At 35.6% G+C, this 19,542-nt stretch overlaps 2 protein-coding genes across 11 annotated transcripts in view; one reads left to right on the top strand and one right to left on the bottom strand.

The window, feature by feature from the left end:
• The first annotated feature begins 337 nt into the window (after positions 1 to 337).
• Yars2 (tyrosyl-tRNA synthetase 2) overlaps positions 338 to 19,542 on the top strand; it is a 19,867-nt gene continuing 662 nt past the window's right edge. The window contains exons 1-5 of the mRNA XM_076854296.1: positions 338 to 1,120; positions 1,923 to 2,090; positions 6,808 to 6,963; positions 7,277 to 7,447; positions 9,463 to 19,542. The exon at positions 9,463 to 19,542 is cut by the window's right edge and continues 662 nt beyond it. Of these exons, the coding sequence (XP_076710411.1) occupies positions 339 to 1,120; positions 1,923 to 2,090; positions 6,808 to 6,963; positions 7,277 to 7,447; positions 9,463 to 9,622 (1,437 nt within the window). The 5' untranslated portion in view covers position 338 and the 3' untranslated portion in view covers positions 9,623 to 19,542. The remainder of the gene's footprint in view (positions 1,121 to 1,922; positions 2,091 to 6,807; positions 6,964 to 7,276; positions 7,448 to 9,462) is intronic.
• Dnm1l (dynamin 1 like) overlaps positions 11,205 to 19,542 on the bottom strand; it is a 59,429-nt gene continuing 51,091 nt past the window's right edge. For 4 of the 10 annotated variants that reach the window (XM_076854286.1, XM_076854288.1, XM_076854295.1 and 1 more), the window contains 7 exons: positions 18,487 to 18,543; positions 17,796 to 17,873; positions 17,456 to 17,488; positions 15,421 to 15,597; positions 15,195 to 15,304; positions 13,352 to 13,511; positions 11,205 to 13,071 (listed from right to left, as the gene is read on the bottom strand). In XM_076854286.1, the coding sequence (XP_076710401.1) occupies positions 13,015 to 13,071; positions 13,352 to 13,511; positions 15,195 to 15,304; positions 15,421 to 15,597; positions 17,456 to 17,488; positions 17,796 to 17,873; positions 18,487 to 18,543 (672 nt within the window). In that variant the 3' untranslated portion in view covers positions 11,205 to 13,014. The remainder of the gene's footprint in view (positions 13,072 to 13,351; positions 13,512 to 15,194; positions 15,305 to 15,420; positions 15,598 to 17,455; positions 17,489 to 17,795; positions 17,874 to 18,486; positions 18,544 to 19,542) is intronic. The other 6 variants (XM_076854287.1, XM_076854289.1, XM_076854290.1 and 3 more) reach the window with 3 other exon arrangements.

Raw genomic sequence — 19,542 nt, 5'->3', positions numbered from 1 at the left:
CAACTTTTTACAAAGTTAACGTTTTTGTAGAGTGCTAGGTGTCCAGTGCTTTAGTCCTTAATCCTCATAACAAGGCTGTGAGGTTGGAACTATTATTATAAACATATCCACATGGAAAATGAGGAAATTACATTTTAGTGAACACTTGAAGCCAACAAGCTGGAATCGATATAATCAGAACTCCAGGGACTGCCAGAACGCAGGTTCCGTAACTAAGTAACCACCTCCCGCCCTTCCCGAGCATGCGCAGAAAAACACTACAGGAGCTGTAAAAGGCGGGCACTGAGGGGCGTGGCGGGCCTCTTAGAGCCCAGCATTCCCTTCGTGCCGCCGCCAAGATGGCGGCGCCCATGTTGCGGTGCTTTTCCCGGTGCTGGTGGTGTGGGACCCCAGGCCTGTCAAGAGTTTTGGCTTTGGGGCTGCGCAAGGCCCACTCGGGCGCTCAGGGTTTACTGGCGGCGCAGAAGGCTCGGGGTCTGTTCAAGGACTTCTTCCCCGAGAGGGGTACGAAGCTAGAGCTCCCACAGCTGTTCGACCGTAGCGCGGCGGGCTACTCTCCTCAGACTATCTACTGCGGCTTCGACCCCACGGGGGACTCGCTCCACGTGGGGCACCTGCTAGCGCTGATGAGCCTGTTTCACTTCCAGCGAGCGGGCCACAACGTGATCGCGCTGGTGGGAGGTGCCACCGCCCGCCTGGGAGACCCCAGCGGCCGAACCAAAGAGCGCGAGGCGCTGGATGGGGAGCGCGTACGAGCCAACACTCGCGCCCTCCGCCTCGGGCTGGAGGCCCTGGCGGCTAATCACCAGCAGCTCTTCACTGATGGGCGGACCTGGGGCAGCTTCACTGTGTTGGACAACTCGGCCTGGTACCAGAAGCAGCACCTGGTCGACTTCCTGGCAGCTGTGGGTGGCCACTTCCGAATGGGCACGCTGCTGAGCCGGCTGAGCGTGCAGACGCGACTCCAGAGCCCCGAGGGCATGAGCTTGGCGGAGTTCTTTTACCAGGTGCTCCAAGCCTATGACTTCTATTACCTGTTCCAGCGTTATGGATGCCGGGTCCAGCTGGGTGGGTCTGATCAGCTGGGCAACATCGTGTCTGGATACGAGTTTATCCACAAGTAAGCGGCTTTAGATCCTCAGAAATCCAGGAACTACCTTTACACATTAGCACCCTGTAATTCATGACTAGAAGGGTGGAATGCTGCCCTTCATTCAAGCCCTTATTGGTTTTCATCCTTATTAAGGACCTATAAGGGGGTTCATGATACTGGCAATTGAGAACTAAAGGGCTGAATTAAGAGTATTAAGAGCTGGAGGCGTATTCCGGAACTTAAGAGGAAATAGACCTCTACTCAAGATTCAAATTGAGACTGTTTCACTTAAATCGCCCTGTTTTTAGTTTGAGAAAATTATTTTGTTGGCTTCCGTAACTGGGCCCCAGATTTTGCTTTAGTTCTTACTCTCCATGAAACTAGTTCTAGTCTCCAATTGGCATTTCATAAATTTTTTTTTGCAACTCCAAATATTTGCCAAGTAATGTAGATTTTAATGACTTTCTCTTTTTGAGGAAGATGAAGTATAGAGCTAGCCCATGTCCTACTGAGAAAAACTCATTTAAACGCCCCTTTAAGCAACCCCTTTAGTGAGTGCCTCCTCCTGACTCCCCTTCACCCAGTTTGCTGTCTTTCCTCCTGACCTTTCAAAATCATTTCCTTGGCTTGCTCAAGTTACACGTGCAGTTGTCCCAGGTTGACAAAATGACAAATGCAAATGAAGGGTGAGTGCTGTCACAATATATAACAGAGAAAAGAATACAGATTTAGGTCACATTTTCTTGGAGCAAGTAACCAGGCTCAAATCTGAAGGGTGAATAGTGGCGGCCTACCACTACTTGTGCATGAAGTTTGTCTTTATGTATAGGTTAACTGGAGAAGATGTATTTGGAATCACTGTTCCTTTAATTACAAATACAACTGGAGCAAAGCTGGGAAAGTCTGCTGGCAATGCTGTTTGGCTAAACAGAGATAAGACATCTCCATTTGAATTGTATCAGTTCTTTGTGAGACTGCAAGATGATTCTGTTGAAAGGTGAGTTCTTAATAGTTGGCTGAGAAAAATTAATGTCATAAGCTCATATAATTTTATTCTTCGAATTCCAGTATACCCTTTAGAGTTCCTTGGAATTTTTTACTTAGATTTTTATTTAAGGCATAAACCATTACATTTTAGAACTCTAATTTTAACTATGTTCTAGACACTTTTTGTTAATTAAAACAGACAACCACAGTGGTTGACTAGAAAACTTACAGCCAAGTTACTTTTATCTATATCTAGCAAGGAGTTTATCCCTTGAATGTTCTACTTTTTTTTCCCCTCCTTTGATTTTAAATTTGACTATGCTTATTTTTCTGTTGTTCATCTCACAGGTATAATTCTATGATAAAAGATAAAACAGTTTCCTTCTTGAGTGTAACATAAACACGTTTAAAGTGATTTTTCTCATTGATTCACATTGCATTATACTCTTGGAAGAGTATAATGAGAAAGCAAATATACCTGCAACAAAGAAAAAATAAAAATATTGTATCTTTAAAATAATTTAGGAAATAATTCTTTTAAAATGTTTAAGACTCTTCTGAAGAATATCAGAAAACATTATTGAGCAAAATAAAGAAGATCTACATAAATTGAGAGTTATACCATATTCATAATATAAGAAGATATCAGTTCTCAGTTTGATCTGTATGTTCATTGCAGTCCCAATCATATATAAGCAGGCTTTTATAGGAAACTTGACAAACTAATTTCAAGATTTTCCTGGAAATAAAAAGGACAAAAGATTGGCCATGACAATTTTGAAAAACAGAGTGGAAGATATCATGACTTATTGCAAATTTATAATAACTAAGTGTATTTTTTTTCTTTAGATTTATTCTTAGCATGCTTGATGATAGAGTCCTAGTGTTTTAATGTATCAAAAACTGATATATTAGGGGCTGGGGTTATGGCTCAGCGGTAGAGCGTTGGCCTAGCATGTGCAAGGCGCTGGGTTCCATCCTCAGCACCACATATAAATAAATAAATAAATAATAAAGATATTAAGAAAAAAAACCTGATATATTAGGCTACTTATGTAGCTCAGTGGCAGAGTAGTGCTTGCCTAGCGTGTGTGAGGCCCTTGGTTCAATCCCCAACACTGCAGGGGGGAAAAATGATATTTTTTTGAAAAATTTACTTTCTATTTTGTTCTGATATATAGGAAAACAGTTGATTTTTTTTTTCTCTTGTTTTTTTTTTTCTACCCAGTACTGAAGATTGAACCCAGGGTGTTCTACAACCAAGCTACATCACCAACCCTTTTTTTGTTTTTATTTTGACATTCTCACTGAGTTGCCTGGGCTGACCTCAGACTTGGCAATCCTCCTGAGTAGCTGGGATTAGAGGTGTGCACCACTGTCCCTGACAGCTTAATTTCTATATATTAATTTTGTATCTGACAACCCTACTAAACTCACTTATTATTTCTAAAAATGACTTTGAAGTATAAGTTTAAATGTAAGGTTAAGAAAAGAGTCCAATGGGATGAATTAGAGAATAAAGACTAGCATATTTCTAACAAAGGTGGCACTGCAGAGAATGGAGTCTTTTCGGTAAATATTGTTTGAATAATTAGATGTGGAAGAAAAAATGAAACAACCTTATATTGCATACGAAAGCCAATTCTATATAGATTATAAATGTAACTCTATGATAAAAGACAAAACAATAAAACTCTTAGAAATAGAAAAGTAGCTTCATGAGTTTGGGATAGGGAAAGATCTTAAGTGGGACATAAAAGGAAAAGATTGATAAATCAGACTAAATTAGAATATAAAGATCTACTATTCAGCAAAAGTCACCATAATCAGTAGGAGAAGTTATTTTTAGTATATGTACTTGATGACCTTGTAATTTCTCAAAAGGGCTGGAAATGTGGCTCAGTGGTAGAGTGCTCGCCTAGCATACATGAGGCGCTGGGTTCGATCCTTAGCACCATATAAAAATAAAATAAAGATACTGTGTCCACCTAAAGCTAAAAAATAAATATTTTTTAAAAATAATTTCTCAAAGCCAATGAGAAAAAGAACTCGGCAGAAAAATAGAGACTTGCATAGGCACTTCACAAAGTTCCTCTCCAAAAGGCCAAAAGCATAAAAAAAAGCCCTCAGCCTTAAGAAGAAAACTGCAAGATGAAAGCGCAATGAGGTACATTTATTTACCCTTATGATGGCTAACCATGAGAGTTAGCAATACCAAGTGTTGGTGTTTTAGTCAGCTTTTTGACTGCTGTGACTAAGAAAACCTGACCAGAACAATTTTAGGGAAGAAAAGTTTATTTGAAGGCACACAGTTTCAGAGATTGTAGTCCGTAGAAAGCTGGCTTCATTCCTCATTGCTGGAAATAAGGCTGTTCATCAGGGTGGGAAAGTGTGGCAGAGGGAACCAGCTCATATGATGATCAGAAAGCAGAGAGACAGACTCCACTCACCAGATACAAGTATATACCCCAAAGCCATGCACCCAATACCCCACTTCCTCCAGCTACACCCTACCTGCTTTCAATTACCAATCCCATCAGGTGATTAATTCACTGATTAGGTTAAGGCTGTCACATCTAATCCTTTTTTGAACCCTCTCGAATTGTCTCACACGCGAGCTTTTTGGGGGACCCTACATCCAAATCATAACAGTTGGCGAAAATGTTCCATAGTGGTGGAAGAATAAATTTTAGAGCCACTTTAGAAAGAGAAATTAAATATGTAAGTAAGCTATGATCCAGCATTTCCTCTGCTGGGTACATACCCAACAGAAGTTAGTGCACACGTGAGAGAAATAAGTGAGGATATTCAGAGATGCAGTATTAGCATTTGTCCAAAAATAGAAATAACACAAATACTCAGAACAGAATAAGTAAATGTATTATGGGGTATTCATAGCATGGGATGTAGTACATGTAACATCACTTACATGAATCTCCTAAACTTAGTTGCCAAAGTAGCCAAACACAAAAATACATTCTATATTTCATTCATTCATATAGTCTTTTTTTTTTTGCATCTGAGTAGTTTTCTCAGTATTCTTTTTTTTATTTGTTTTAATTAGTTACACATAACAGCACAATGATCTTGACATATCATACATTTGAATCAGATGGGATATAATTTCTCATTTTTCTGAGTGTACAGGTTGCAGAATTACATTAATTCATATAGTCTAAAAATGAGGCAAAGCTTGCTGGAGGCAATGGCATATTTGTAGTCATACATATTCAGGAAGCTGAGGCAGGTGGATCACGTGAGCCCAGGAATTTGAGGCCACCCTGGGCAACCTAGCAAGACCCCAGCTTAAAAAAGAAAAGGGCGCGGGCTGGGGATGTGGCTCAAGCCGTAGCGCGCTCGCCTGGCATGCTTGTGGCCTGTGTTCGATCCTCAGCACCACATACAAACAAAGATGTTGTGTCTGCCAAAAAAACTAAAAAATAAATATTAAAAAAATTCTCTCTCTCTCTCTCTCTCTCTCTCTGCCTCTGTCCCTCTCTCCCTCTCTCCCTCTTTCTTAAAAAAAAAAGAAAGAAAAGAAAAGGGCGGCGAGGGGGGGGGGAACTAAGTGATGCTGTTTAAGGAGGCATACTGAGATGTTAAAAGAAAAGTGATTATCATTAAAAGCAGATTCGTTACTTTGTATGTGAAATATTTGGACTTCATTAGGTAGAGGCAGTGTTGTTATTAATCAAAGTGATGGCTATATAGATGTTTGCTGTATAGTGATCCATTAGCTATATGTTTGTAATTAATGTTTATTATTTGTTATATTTCACCAAAGAAAAAGGTTAAATAAGAGCATACATATAAGAATGATATTAGTATCATTTATTTAATGATACTATGTCATTTATGTGTTTATACAATACTTTGTGGATACATGCATATAAGCAAAAGTATAAAAACATGCTTGGGAATGATGCACACAAGTTTAGATTAGTAGTTATCTCTGAGGGCAAGGAAGGAAATGTTATGGGGCTGGGAACTTCATTTAGATCTATATCATTTTATTCCTTTTAAAAAGTGAAGATAGAGCCAGGCACAGTGGCATATTCCTATAATCGCAGTGATTGGGGCAGCTGAAGCAGGAAAATCACAAATTCAAGGCCAGCCTGGACAACTTAATGATACCCTGCCTCAAAATTATAAAATTAAAAAGGATTGGGGATGAAATTCAGTGGTAAGAGTGCCTCTGGGTTCAATTCCTAGTATTTAAAAGAAGAAAAAGATCAAAACAAATATGGCAAAATAGTATTATTTCTTCAGTCCCACTGGTGTATGCATAAATATCTATTATTACTTTTAGTACATTTCTGAACATTTATTTTCACATTTAGAAATAATTTAAAAGAAAGCAAGGTATTTTTTTAATGCTTTATTTTTTTTAAATGTTTTTTAGTTGTAGTTGAACACAATACCTTTATTTCACTTTTTTTTTTTTTTTTTTAATGTGGTGCTGAAGATCGAACCCAGGGTCTCGTGCATGTGCTCTACCACTGAGCCACAACCCCAGCCCGAATGTTTTATTTTTTATGGACACAATACCTTTCTTTATTTTTATGTGTTGCTGAGGAGTGAACCCATTACCTCACACATGCTAGGCAGGTGATCTACCACTGAGCTACAGCCCCAGTCCAAGCAAAGTATTCTTTAAAGAATAAGGGAACTGGAAAGAAAAATTAAGTGTGTGATGTAAGTGTAACACTTAATTTCTTGTCCTAAAGGTACCTGAAACTCTTCACTTTTCTGCCTGTTCCGGAGATTGACCATATTATGCAGCTGCATGTCAAAGAACCAGAAAAGCGAAGTGCTCAGAAACGACTTGCTGCAGAAGTAACAAAGCTTGTTCATGGACGAGAAGGACTGGATTCTGCTAAAAGGTAGCCTTTGGAATAATTAACACCTCACAAAATTATTTATCTGATAAACTTGAGAAAATTTAGAGCTATTTTACAGTTATCTTGTCATTTATCACTGACAAGGATTGTCATTTGACTTAAGTACTTAAAATCGTCCCTCTTTATTGGAAAGATTATCTTGCATGAAGTTTATGAATTATACATGATAGATGCTGCTGTTTGAAAAACTTGTTGTTTGCAACATAATGGACACTCCATTATTGGAGTAATGAGTATTAGAATATGTATTTGATTAAGCACTTACATGATGTGGCTTTTAAATGTTTTTTTTCAGGTGTACACAAGCCCTTTATCATAGTAGTATAGATGCACTAGAGGTCATGTCGGATCAAGAGTTAAAAGAGTTGTTTAAAGAAGCTTCGTTTTCTGAATTAGTTCTTGACCCTGGAACGAGTGTCCTAGATACATGCCGCAAAGCAAATGCCATTCCAGATGGTCCCCGAGGGTAAGGTTATTTAATTTTTTGATTCACAGTTAATTAATTCATGGTTAAATGTGACATTCTATAGGATGTGTTCCCAGAGAGGGTGTTTCCCCAACAATGCTTGAATGACATTTCATTCCTTATAGAAGTTATGTTGATCCAAGAATAAGATAAAAACTGAGTATTTATGAAAATACCATACATTTTTCTGTGAAGTACAGTACTCTATACTTGCCTCTTGTTAAGTCAGTTTTTCAGCATGGGAGATCTTGTGTTGGAGGGATTGCCTTGTTTAGTAAATGCACTAGGATTAGTCAGCTTAGGGACACGGTTACAATTTGAGAAGTGATTAAATTCATACAACCCCTCTCGTATTCTGATCCTCATTATTTTGGGGAACAGTAGAAGTTTCCCAACCTATTTAAAATATTAGTTGAATTTCTTAAAATGAAATAAGTACAGGATAGAATTTCATGAGGCTGGTAATATAAACTATATAATATTCTCCTTGGGAATTGCATTTTTCTTATTCAGGAAGTGGGTAGAATATTTTAAATTTCAGTTAACCCATACTATTAAGGAATAATACTTGGCTCCACAAGAAGTAATTTGGCATATAATTGACACTTGTTCATTCAAAATTGAGGAAGGAAATGTAGAAGGAAAGCATTAGTCATAAGACCTGGAATGCTTCATCTTCAGGACTTTGAGCAGAAGTCAAATAGTTATCAGCTCATGGTTACGAGTGACATTTGTTATATTTGATACTTGCTCATTCAATTGTTTTGGATTATTTGCCTCTATCCTCGAGCCCTAAATTTCCCCATTGTCTAATATACTAGTTTATTTAATATACATTGAATTTGATGATAGTATCATATACATACATACTCTATGTACATACTCTTCTGTTTTTAAGAATTTTCTTCACTCTGGAAGCATTTATTCTTTCGTATGGTGTATTTGCTGATACTGAAAGTTTTACTTCTACTTAGGTAACCTTAATTTAGCCAGGGTTCTAAGTAATATTCATTTTTATTTTTATATTGTATAAACTAACTAGGGTCAATCTGTGTATTTGTTTACTAGAGAAAAAGACCTAGGCTTTCTCAGCTCTTGATATCCATTTCATAATGAATGACTTTAATTAATTGAATTAAATTGAATTAATCAATATGAACATGGTACATGATCTGGAAACAGCCTAAAATAATAGTTCCTTTAAAAGAAAGAACTGTCTTTAAATAGAAAGTCCTTTATTGTTGAGTTTTATAAAATGCCATATAGTAGTTAATTGTGAGAAAAAACATTTGCCTTTCTTTCATACTTTCAAGACCCTCTTTCTAGCCTCTTTATTTTTAAAATAAAAGGAAATAAAGTTTTTCCTTTTAAACAATTTGCTATTTTTTGCTGTCTCAGAGTGTAATTTGTAAGGATTTTTTTCTCTTTTTTTAGTTATAGATGGACACAATACCTTTGTTAGTTTTTTAATGTGATGCTGGGGATTGAACCTAGTGCCTCAGGCGTGCTAGGCAAGTACTTTACCACTGAGCCACAACCCTTGCCCCGATTTTATAAGCAAGTTTCCTAAACACTTTTGTAGGTCACCCTGTAGTTGTCTTGTGTCTCAGAGGTAGTTTACTAAAGCACCATTGCTGTCTCTTTTGGAAGTTTCTTTTCTGACTTTTTTCCCTAAAGAAAGGTGGGTAGCAGGCTATCCAGAAAATGAACCTCCATTCCTGTTCATCTTAATTTTTAAAAAGCACTATCAAACTGGATAGTTCTGTGAAAAGCTATGAAATAACCTACCTCTCTTTATCCATGAAACAAGAAACCTACTGTTTTGCATATTATTTGCTTCTTTTGAAGGTCATTAAAGGGAGGCAGAGTCAAATCAAATGAACATGAAGTGTAAAAAATTCAGTGCTAAATGGTTAAAGAGCTTCTGAAATTTAAGTGAAATAGTGATGTATCTTTTTTGGGGGAGAGGTCAACAGTGATTGATCTCTCTAGTTACTAAACGTTTCTATTTTTAGGTATCGAATGATAACAGAAGGTGGAGTCAGTATAAATCATCAACAAGTAACAAATCCCGAGTGTGTTTTAGTTGTTGGACAACATATTCTCAAGAATGGACTTTCCTTACTTAAAATAGGAAAAAGGAATTTCTACATTATAAAATGGCTTCAGTTATGATGAAAAATCCTTTTGGTTGTTCAAAGTTACCCATCATTCATTCTCAAAACATGAAAGGTTGGCTTCAGAACAAAAAACAGAGAATGGAATATATATTAGACCTCACAATGTGAGTAATTCAATTTATAAGTTGTTTATTTAATGATGGTTTATTTCCTGATGGCAGAAACATTAAGGACCACTACAGAAAACCATGATTTCCACGATTAATATTTTTAAAATTCTGCTTTACAAAAAACTAAATGGTGCCTTTTCTATGTTCCCATCTTTCTTGCTCTGCTTTGGAGTGATAAGAATGAACAAAAACTGGATATGGTGGTGCATACTTGTAATCCCAGAAGCTCGGGAGGCAGAGGCAGGAGGATTGAGAGTTCAGACCCAGCCTCAGCAAATTAGCAAGGCCCTAAGCAACTCAGTGAGAACCTGTGTCTAAATAAAACACAAAAAAGGGCTGGGGATGTTGCTCAGTGATTAAGTGCTCCTGAGTTCAATCCCTGGTACCAAAGGATAAAAAAGAGTAAACAAAAGAATTGTGATACTTTTATGTCAGGAACTGAGCACTGATCCCACTAGTATTACATAGTTGTTGTAAAATTAGCAGTATCTCTGGTGTCCGTATTAGAAATGGAAAACCTATTGGAAACATAATTTCTGGCTTTTTTGTTAAGAAGCAGAGTTCTCCTTAAAAAAAGAGAAATGTTAGATGAGGCCATAGCTAACATTATAAATTACTTATAAGTTCTTCTCAAAAAAAAAAAAAAAAAACACAAAAATCAATACTTGACTTTCCAGAAAGTTTCTAATTCAGTGTTCCAGTCCCTTGCTTATGGTTTCAGTATTATTTATTCACAGCCTCTTTCTTTTGTCAGTGGATTCCTAAGGGTGGGTAGCATTTCTTTTTTTTTTTTTCTTCTTTGTACTAGGGATTGAACCCAAGGGTGCTTAACCACCCAGCCATAACCCCAACCCTTTTTTACATTTTTTAGAGACAGAGTCTCCCTGAGTTGTTTAGGGCCTTGCCACATGGCTGCGGCTGGGTTTGAATTTGGCGATTCTCCTGCCACAGCCTCCTGTGTCTCCAGTTAGTTTCATCTGTTCCCAGGTAGATTATAACTTCAAGTAAACAGAAATCTTATAAAACCAAGGAAGTAAAATAATGTAAATATTTCACCAAAAATGTAATTATGTGAGAACATCAAGATATCCAGGTAAGGGAAATTTACAGGTCAAACTTGGATTTGGAAATTTGGAATTCATACTGAGTTCAGCTCTGCATACATTAGACATATTAATTCTCCAGAAATGTTTCCACATTTGAAAAATCATTTCTACGAGGATCAAGGGAAACACACAAAATGATCAGAATTCTTCTGAAAACCTCACATGCCACATAGCTTGGTTTTTGTGTTCAGATTCCAGCTATCCACTACCTGGATTACTTGGTGCACAAATGCAGAAATGGAGATATAACAGTGATTGTGAGAGACTAATAGGAAAGTCATAAAACCTTAATTACAATGTAAGTTATACTGTTGGGTTCTAAAGTAGATTTAGATGTTAAAAAGCTATAGTTAAACCTGTCTCTGAGACAAATTAGAAAGAATTCATTTATTGACAAACTTTTAAATATCATTTCATACCAGCAATTTTATTTACACAGCAAAAACATACAGGTATCATTTATAAATATGCCAGAGATCATCTCCACACTTCAGAAACCTCTCTCAGTTTAAGGGCCAAAAAAGGAAGGCTTGCTTCTTTCCAAAAGTTTCTTGCCTCTTTTTTTCTTTATACAAAATGTGTAGTACTAGCAAGTGCATTACCATAGCATGTTTTTAAAGCTAACATTTTCAGTTTAAAATCTGTGCTGGAGAAAGGTGCATTGTAATTTTTTTCCCTTACAAATTCAAAGGCTACAATGATAGTCATCTGATCTCTCTGGGGAAAAAAAAAAAAAAAAACATGGGTGGCTATAATTTCAAAACTGATGTTCAATGGTGACAAGAGTGATTTTGTTTTTGAATGTGCTAACATTTTGGGAGCATGCATCCACTGTCAAGCTGGTACTGTAAACAGATTCAAAGTAGTACCATATGTCAGACTGATTTTAATTGTTTTATATGTGTATGGGATCTATCAGTTGCAAGCCTGTTGTTTCTCAGTAAATGGGTACCATAAGTTAACATACCATCTTTCCTGCCAGTAATCCTTCACAAATATTTGGTCGTAATCCGAAAAGAAAGTTTAATATTTGCAATATAACTTTTACTTACTGTGTAATCTGTTAGAGATGGAATAGATATTTCTACATATCTTGAAGGTTTTAATGTTGTAGTTCATGCCAAGAATCACCTCGCCAACTTTCACCAAGTTGTAAACCTCACTCTCACCCCCTGAATGCAATTTAATATCCTATATTCCTTTAGAAGTAGGTGTGTCTAGATGTTTTTCTTTAACAAAGTTCCGTCAGATTTTCATATCACTATTCTAATATATTTTGTTGATATGGAGCAAAAGTACCTATTACCAACAAATTGAAGTGGCACTTAAAAATCAGTCTATTTTTAGTGAATTTTGAATCCTGATGTCAATGTCCCATTTAAAAGATATATCTAAATTACTATATTTGCAAACTAAGGGTAATTTTATTGTCATTGGGTCTTCTGAAACTTTAAGGAACTGGTCATCATTACTGAGTCTACGAAGTAATTTAAGTCTGCATGGTTTCAATGCAGAGAATTAGTTTTCAGGTCTAAGTTTAATGTTTAATGCACTGGGCAATGTGGACCCAGAAGGGGAAGAGCTATGTGACTGCACAGTATGTACCCTGCATCTTTATCAGTATTCCAGATCCTCTTACGCATTCAGCTTTCTTATTAACAACAAAGGCTGCATAGAGTTTTTAAAACTAAATTGAAGGACAGGTGGAATACAGTGAGGAACTTGCCGACCCACATCTTTCAAAGCCAGGTCAGTTTATACAGTGCATGCATTATAAGTCTCACGAAATGTCTTCTGCTTTCTGCTTGAGGAACTATTGCAGCAGCTTTAAGACTACTAACAGAGACTACACGGGTCATCTTTATCCACAGACAAACTGCTTTGTACAACTAGAACACCAACAGTTAGTTCAAATGAAACTGTTGAGAAAGAGAGAGAGATGTGTGTGTATATATATACATATACTGTGAAACTTTAGAAACAGCCATTTATTATTTGGATTAAATGTGATTTGTTCGGTGATGCAGAGTATACTTTTCAGTGTATAGCCAATCTTCACATGAGCAGATTGATACCATTGCAATACACAGGAGTTCATAAATAAAATTCTACTCAAGTAGGCAGTAACTAGCAGGTTTCGAGTCAACTGTCTCAGTGTTACATAGTTCTCTTCACCAGAGATGAGTCTCTCGGATTTCAGCAATAATTTGACTGGCTCCTTGTAATGCCTGCATTAAAAGAAAAACTTTTTTAATTTAAATGCTTATTAAATTTACATTAATATTTAGATGTTAATATGAACTTTGTAGAGAAACTGCTCCACTTTTTATGTAGATTTTTACTAACTAATACCTCTTCTGGAATTTGAATCTATTTAAGGACCACCAACAAAAAAACCCAGTTATAATATAAAACTATATATCTAAGGATCAGGATGTATTTTATACTATATGAATGAGTATATCTACAATCTAAGTAAAAAAAATTGAAAAAACTTGAAATACCTACCTTTAGCATATCAGCTGCTTCTTTCCTACGCTGTGCCATGTCCTCAGATTCAGTCAGAAGATCATCCAATAAAGATGATTTATACAGTTGTCCTACTAACTCACTCTGAAGAGTATCTTTCACATGATTAACCAAAAAATGCATTACTGCCTTTGGCACACTGCAAAACAAAACCAAATTATGAACTCTGGGTAAAACTTCTACTTCTAAAAACTTTGACTTAGATTCTGGCCTCAGAATATTTCCTTAATGCATAATTACCCTTCAAATTTTTGCATAATTATAATCAAACATAAGAATAGACATAATTCTTGGTATTTTATGTTTTTTCATCTGTCATTATTCACAATATCTAAAAAGTGTGAAAAACTCGTATATCTCAAACTGATGAATGGAAACATAAAATATGGTATCTCCATATAACCTAGTATTAATCAGCCATAAAAAGGAATTAAGTATTGATTCATGCTACACTATAGAAGAACCTTAAAACATGTGATAAGTGAAAAGAGACCAGACACCAAAGACCACATATTAGTATGTTGTCACATATATGAAATGTCTAGAATAGACAAATCCATAGAGATGTTAAGTCAGTGGTTTGGGGGTGAGAAGTCACTGCTGTTAGGTACAGGATTTCTTTATGGGTTAATGAAAATGTTATAGAATTAATTGTTAGCATCATATACCTTTCTGAATACGTTAAAAATCACTGTAAAGTACACTTAAACAGTCAATTTTACGGTATTTAAATTCTTAAAAATAACAAAGACCTCTGTAGAAGATAGGGACAATCAGAGAAACAAAAGTAGAGCCTTTTTGGAATTTTGTTCAATCTACAATGTAAAATAATTATTTCTACCACAAGCTATAAGTTAAAAGATTCTATAGGTGAAAAGATAACTTATTTTACAGATAAGTTCATTACTTTCAATTCTGAATTACCAGGTTATTTGGCTTTTTATTCCTCTGTACAGATTTCTGTTACCTCCTACAGATTCCCACAAATTACATACAGAATATTTTCTAATAGACAAAGCTAAATGATTTTCATCTCTCTATTACTGCATGAAACCACATCACATGCAACACCAAAGAAACAACATTAGGCAGTGAACACAAGAAAAAGCATTCTGAATTAGAATGAAAAAATGTATTTCCCAAAGAGGTTTGTTTTGGTATTTCAGAGAATCAAATCAAATAATTAATGAAGCTACAACATTAAATTTAGGAAAAAAATTTTTAAAATAATAATGTGGCAATGAATGCAACAAAAGAATATCTATTAATAGACTGACCTGATGCTATCAGAAAACGCTATGTTAGACTTATCTAAATCTTGCTGCAATAACTACTACTCAATGTCTATCAGAGAATCCATTTGACTTAGGATAAAAAGCTAACCTAGGGCACGGGTTATAGCTCAGTGGTTATAGCTTGCTTAGCATGTGTGAGGCACTGGGTTCGATTCTAAGCACCGGAACAACAACAGATGAGGTAGAGAGGGAAGATGGGAGGGGAGAGGAGGGGGGATAGTAGGGGATAGGAAAGACAGCAGAATACAACAGTCACTAATATGGCATTATGTAAACATTGTGAATGTGTAACTGATGTGATTCTGCAATTTGTATTTGGGGTAAAAATGGAAAAGCATAACTCACTTGAATCAAATGTATGAAAGATGAAAAAAATAAATAAATAAATAAATAAGGGTCCATCAACAACTTTAAAATATTTTTTAAAACGCTAACTTAAAAATTTTAAAATACATATATTTTCAAAACAGGTGAAGAACTCATTCAGTGGTATTACAGTCTGTAATTTATATTAAGTAAACACTAACCTGTCTTGAATATTCTTTCTGACAATAAGAAAATATGATTTGATGAGTCGTTCAATAACTTCACAGTCTCGCTGTTCACGGGCAGATAGTTTTCGTGCAACAGGAACCGGCTAAATGGGGTAAGGGGGAAATATTACTAAAAAGTTTTTGAGACTTACTACTTCCTTTTATCTTTGTAGTGTCTGCCTACTAATTTGGTCACCTAAACCAAATTCTCATGGCTTACCACATCCAGCAGATTAACAGCATGGCCTTTTTGTGGACTGGCTGGCATAATTGGAATTGGTTTTGATTTTTCTTCAGCTAATAACTCTTCTGCTTTTGAAGTTTTCAACATTCCTCGCCAGTTGCCTGTTGTTGGTTCTTGAGCACCATCTCCGACCCCACCACTTCCAGGAGCAACCTGAAAAAACATGTTCCAAAACCTATACCAACCATATCATATTTGACATTAACAAAGTCTACTTTCTTTGATAGTAGTCAAGAACACATATCCAGCATCCATCTGGAAAACTCCAGATAAAGAGGGTCAGAGAGAGATGATGGGTAGCATATAACTAGAAACCTGAGCTACTGAATAGGAGAACAGAATAACAAGTTCTGTTGTAAATTTGTTTTCAAAGCCTTGACCAATTTAGGACCTATTTAGTTCCCTTTTTCTTCTTTATCATTTGCTGTCTTTTCAAAAATTTCCTTCTCCCACCTCTCTAATACTAGACTGTGGAAAAAGTATATGCTGCCCTTATAAAATAAAACTACTTATTAAAAGCATATACAGAAAACAGAACTGCTACCCTGTGTTATCTCTTCGAAGTCATCTTAAAACACTGTCAATCTATGACCTCACCTAAAGCTCTATGAACTGATGTCTCCAAACTTGAAGAGTTTATAATTTCTCAAAATTGGTTTATATTCCCAATAGTCACCCAAAACACCACAAGGTAAAAGTAGAAACTCTTTATCTTAGGTTGATAGTCACTTCAAGCTGCCTAAATTGTGGAATAACAAACACTGTAAGCTCCCTCAACATCTACCCTCCTGAGAAAAGATCCCCTGAAAGAAATCTACTGCTCTTATTAAATACAGCTGCTTCTGCAACATTGTAGCCTGGGAAAAATGACTTAATGAAAAAAGCATGAGTCATCAGCATTTCAGAGATTTTTAAATACTAAGATTAGGATTTAAAAGTTGATTATATAAATTTAGCAGCAGAGTGTTATGGTAGTTACAAAAATGGCAGTTTAAAGTACTGTTCTAAATTAACACTGGCCAAAATCTGTCTCTAGTATGTTAAAGTTAGTTCGTTCTTTCTTTCTTTTTTTTTTTTTAAGATGTTAATGGATCTTTATTTTATTCATTTATTTATATGTGGTGCTGAGAAACCCAGTGCCTCACACATTCTGGGCAAGCACTCTACCATTGAGCCACAACCCCAGCCCATAAAGTGAGTTATTTCCAAGTGAGGGCTTAAGTTATACAAACTTTACTTATACATACAATTGTAAAATGAGTAATTATATTTTAGTGCTTGCTAAAGAAACAAGAATGATAAGTCAAATGAAATTATAAGGAAAATGAGCACATTCCATGAATGCAGTGGCATGAATGAAATAAAACTTGTGCAATAATTTCAATGATCTGTTAATATTAACACAGTGGCTGAGAGAACTTTAAATCTGGCTAGTAAGTAAGGAAGGGAACTAAAAAGCAGAAAAACCAGAAATAGGAATGGTTCTGAATAATTTACATGTTATCTAATTTTCCACTAAAATGGTTATTAAGGATTAACAGTAGTCTCAAACTCTCACAGTCCTCGTTTGTTTTAAATTTGCTTAAGCTGTCGAAGCACATCTTTATAAGCTATATATTTTGAGTAAAAAGTACACACAATTGGGAAGCATGAGCAGCATTAGAGGAGATTATCCATTAGTCTTGAACAGATCTCAGAACTTTTTAAAGAGGAAATGTTCAAAAGTACAATTTCCATCTCTGAAATCTTAATTCCCTGCCATCAAAATGCAAAATTTAAAACTAGTCTTGAAAGTAACAGAAAACAGTAGGAAAGCCTATTATTAATTAAAACAATGTTAGAACTGGACTCATGCCATCTTATAAGGGTTAGATAAAAGGACCATTAGGAACATAACACAGACAACAAAAAATAGATGGCACTATACAAACAGGTTCCTCAGTGGTTTTGAAGACAGTGTTCAGGGAAAACCAAAAATATCAACATTTCCATTCTGAAGCAAAAGACTCACATTTTTAGTTTCTCTTCTGCTGTCCTGAATTAACTGTTAAAAGATATGTTAAAACATGCAATTTAACAAGCAATATTTAGATATCAATGGCTTGAAATTCAAAAAATGAAGGATAATTTCCTCTTTAAATTACTTTTTCTGTGTACATCTATACTGCAAGCAAAAGCACCAATATCTTAAAGTATGCATTGTTATATAATTTTAAAATTTCAATTATACTAAAATGATCTGACCTTAGCATAATATCCCATATCAGTATTCTTTCAGTGTATTGTTTCCAGAAGATTATGTTGCACAAAACAACTAGGCATGCAGGCTTAGATTAAGAATCACAACAGACCTTGCCATCAGCCTCAGCAGAAGCAGCAGGGGAGGGCTCCTGGGAGGCAGGTGCCAAAGCACTTGGAACTTTAGAAGACTAAAGGCAAAAAATGCAGGGAAAAAAATCAAGGATGCCAAAAATGCATTCAGAAACTTTCTATAAATGTGAAAAATGTTTCCCCTCTGTAACAAAATAGTAAAATAACATAAAAAACAAAGTAATTGTGGGACATAAAATTGTTTATTCTGCCTTATTTCCTATATAATTGTCATCTTTGTTGAGTTTTTTTTCAGATGAATAAAGAAAAATCCAATTCATTTTTAGCATTTAATAAGGTAACAGATTTCCATACATACTTTAATTTATCATCTCTATAGTTATTCCTGGTAATTAAAATCTGTTAATGTGCATATTGTCTTCCCACTCCAAGGAAACCTTATTGTAATAAAATCATTGACTGAATTAATTTTTAAAAAGTCTTGACACTTAAAAGCCACCTTTAAATATTTATTCCAATGCATCCTAAATGCCATTACCTTTAGATTACTCAAAGCCTATTTTAAACTTGCATACCTTTATTGAAACAATTAAATAGTTCCAATGGAGTATTAGAGAAAAAAAATTACTTCTAGAACTGAGTAATACACTGAGACTTACCCATCCGTCTTTAGGAATTAAGAATATGCTTTAAAAATACTGGGTTTTTTACCTTGTCTCGTGATACAGCTGAAGGTAATTCTCTTGCTAGCCTGTTTCTCCTTTGTTCCTATAAAGTGCAACCAAGCAAACCAAAAGTGATTATCAGAGTACTGAGATTTACAACTGCTAAAAAATATTCATCTTAGTTGAAAAGTGTGGCATAACTTATAGATATATCCTCTCACTGTTAGGACTCATCCCATAATTACATTTTAAAACAAATCAATTATTTAACCCAGTGCTTCTCTCAATCATTTTTTTTCTGCCCCAGCACACCTGAGGGATACAATACATCAGTAACAGTGGCTCCCTATACCAGGATTCTCTAACAGGAGCAAAGGACCAACATGTTCTTCCCTTTCCCACTAAAAAACACTGATTTATAATGTTCCCACATAAGTGTGGAACAAAAGCCTTCAGCATATCATGTAGAATTCGAAGTGCACAGATCACAGAAAACTTAAATCCTTTAAAAGTCACTCTAACCTGCACACCTTTGCATTAAATTCAGACAACTCCCACACAACAAAACTGTTACTTTGTCACTTGAAAAAGTATCTGTGGTTGGGCTGGGGATGTGGCTCAAGTGGTAACGCGCTCACGACACTGGGTTTGATCCTCAGCACCACATAAAAATAAAATAAAGATGTTGTGTCCACCGAAAACTGAAAAATAAATATTAAAAAATTCTCTCTTTCTCTATCTTAAAAAAAAAAAAAAGAAAGAAAAAGTACTGTGGTTGAGGTTATTCTTTAAAATAGTCTATTAATTCTAAACTGTATCCAGGAAATAATATTTATAACAGAACTTTCTGTAACTTCACTAATTTAACACACTGATCACTGCTCACTGTTCTAATTTGCTCTAATTTGTCTAACTATGAAACAAAGCTATAAAAATTATGTTAAATTCAAATCAATATATATACTAAGCATCTGCTGTGTCCAAATATCATAACAGGTGCAAGATCATGTAGATATGTAGAAGATGAACAGCTCTCTCACAGGCATCTTCAAATACAGTAGAAAAGCAGTTAGGCTAAATAAAAATTTGACCCACTTTAATT

This window comes from Callospermophilus lateralis, chromosome 4 (assembly GCF_048772815.1).
Source record: "Callospermophilus lateralis isolate mCalLat2 chromosome 4, mCalLat2.hap1, whole genome shotgun sequence".
NCBI classification, from domain to species: domain Eukaryota; kingdom Metazoa; phylum Chordata; class Mammalia; order Rodentia; family Sciuridae; genus Callospermophilus; species Callospermophilus lateralis.
Note: the sequence above shows the minus strand (reverse complement) of the source record. Positions and strands in the feature narration are given on the sequence as shown.